Source organism: Mandrillus leucophaeus, unplaced genomic scaffold, assembly GCF_000951045.1.
Source record: "Mandrillus leucophaeus isolate KB7577 unplaced genomic scaffold, Mleu.le_1.0 Scaffold8, whole genome shotgun sequence".
Taxonomy (NCBI): domain Eukaryota; kingdom Metazoa; phylum Chordata; class Mammalia; order Primates; family Cercopithecidae; genus Mandrillus; species Mandrillus leucophaeus.
In genome coordinates, this window is record NW_012108696.1 from 127,065 (window position 1) to 129,134 (window position 2,070).

The following is a 2,070-nucleotide window of genomic DNA, read 5'->3' on the forward strand; positions in this document are numbered from 1 at the left end:
AGTGGCTCACGCCTGTAATCCCAGCACTTTGGGAGGCCGAGGCGGGTGGTTCACTTGAGGTCAGGAGTTCGAGACCAGCCTGGCCAACATAAAGAAAGCCCATTTCCACTGCAAATACAAAAATTAGCCAGGTGTGGTGGTGCACGCCTGTAATCCCAGCTACTTGGGAGGCTGAAACAGGAGATTCGCTTGAACCCAGGAGGTGGAAGTTGCAGTGTGCCGAGATCGCGCCACTGCACTCCAGCCTGGTGACAGAGCAAGACTCCGTCTCAAAACAAAACAACAAAAACAACAAAAACAGTTTCACTTCAAACCCTGGATTTCTGGCCTTTCTTGAAAAATAGGGTGATCCGGCCACCCAGTGGCTGTTATACCTCAAACATCCGGTGTGTGCCTTGTATGGCAGGGACCCTCGTTGGGTAGCAGGAAGCGCAGGCCCAGCGGATAGAGACCCCAAAGTTCAGAGAGGGCTTCCGGCTTAGCAGAGGTCACACAGCACTGTGACCGCCATCTGATCCCTTCCCTGTGGAATCAGGTCAGCCCCAGGGCTCACCAGGCGGTCTCTAACCCTTCAGATCGAGGGACCCGAACAAAAGCTTCTGGGGCCTGCGTGGAAAGCCGACTCCAGCGCCTTCGACCGTCAGTGTCTCATGTCTCAGTTTGCCCATCTTGAGAATGGGTACGACAGTCGGACAACAGGAAAGATGAAGCTTGAGGAGGCATGTATGGTCTTTAGCACACAGGGAGTACCCAAAAAGGTTAGATATTTGCAATAGCAACAACAAAATTGAGATTCCCCTTTCTACTTGGAGGAAATCCAGGATCCTCCCAGGAACATTTCTGGGGTGGGCACACTTCAGTTTCGAGAGGGCCCCAAGGCCAAACGGGGGTTTGAGCGTAGCCTGACTTCCTCCAGATTCCCAGGCCCGGCGTGCCCCTCCAGAGTAGGGCAGGTGAAAACCTGTATCCTTAAACCTTAAACCAGGAGACCTGGTGCAAACCTCAGCCTTGCCACTTCCTCAACGCTACGGACATCCCCGAGGAAATAACCTCTCTGGGCTTAAGTTTCTTCTTCTTTTTTTTTTTTTGTTTTTTTTCGGACACCGTCTCTCTCTGTTACCCAGGCTGGAGTGTGGTGGTTCCATCTCTGCTCACTGCAACCTCCGCCTCCCAGGTTCAAGCAAGTTTCCTGCCTCAGCCACCCAAGTAGCTGGAATTACAGGCGTCTGCCACCACACCCGGCTAATTTTGTATTTTTAGTACAGACGGGGTTTCGCCATGTTGCCCAGGCTGGTCTCGAACTCCTGACCCCAAGTGATCCACCCGCCTCAGCCTCCCAAAGTGCTGGGGTTACAGGCGTGAGCCACCGGTGGCACCAGGCCTGGGATTAAATTTCTTTAAGTGTAAAAGGACTAAATAGTTCCTTCCCCTTAGATACCACAGCATGGCAAGCTCTTCAGAAACGCCAGGAGATTTCTGAAAGAAGCACCTCGGAGAATCTGACTGATGCTGGGAACCCTTTCTCCAAAACTGGGCAAAGACAGATGACCAGGCTGCAAAATGTTTGTTTTGGGGATTGGGGGGACGGCGAGTCCGTGCCCTAACTCCAATTGTCTTTTATCCAAGGGGGGGCTTGGGGGGATTGGGTAGGAGGGAGGGGCTCTGAAGCCACACAGCTGGGTCTTTGGGCAAATTATTTAACTTATTTTGTGCCTCAGTTTTGTCCTCCACAAAACGCAGCTGTTTAAAAAAAATGAATTCCGTATTTGTCAAGTATTAGGTCAGAGTCTAGCATACATTATTTTCCCAATCTCCCCTCCAGGCCTCGGCCTTGCCATCTGCGCAGAAGAAATGGGGTGGGGGGCTCACCTTCTCGGGACGCAGGGACCCTCGGCCTCCCAGCTCACCTGTGATACTGAGCTTGCAGTAGCTGAAATTCGTCTTTGATGCGGTCGCAGGAGTCCGAGGTGGTGAATTTGAGTTGCTGGGGTAGGTGCGAAGAGCCCTGTGGGGAAGGGGCGGCCCGGGTCAGGCCCTGGCTTGCGCTGGACCCCCCTCGAGGGCCAGCCG

General features: G+C 53.3%; 1 protein-coding gene across 2 annotated transcripts in view; it reads right to left on the reverse strand.

Annotated features, from left to right (window-relative positions):
* The window catches only part of AES (amino-terminal enhancer of split), a 9,979-nt gene that overhangs the window by 6,465 nt on the left and 1,444 nt on the right, over window positions 1–2,070 (reverse strand). The window contains exon 2 of one of the 2 annotated variants that reach the window (XM_011967327.1): window positions 1,908–2,035. In XM_011967327.1, the coding sequence (XP_011822717.1) occupies window positions 1,908–2,035 (128 nt within the window). The remainder of the gene's footprint in view (window positions 1–1,907; window positions 2,036–2,070) is intronic. The other variant, XM_011967328.1, reaches the window with a different exon arrangement.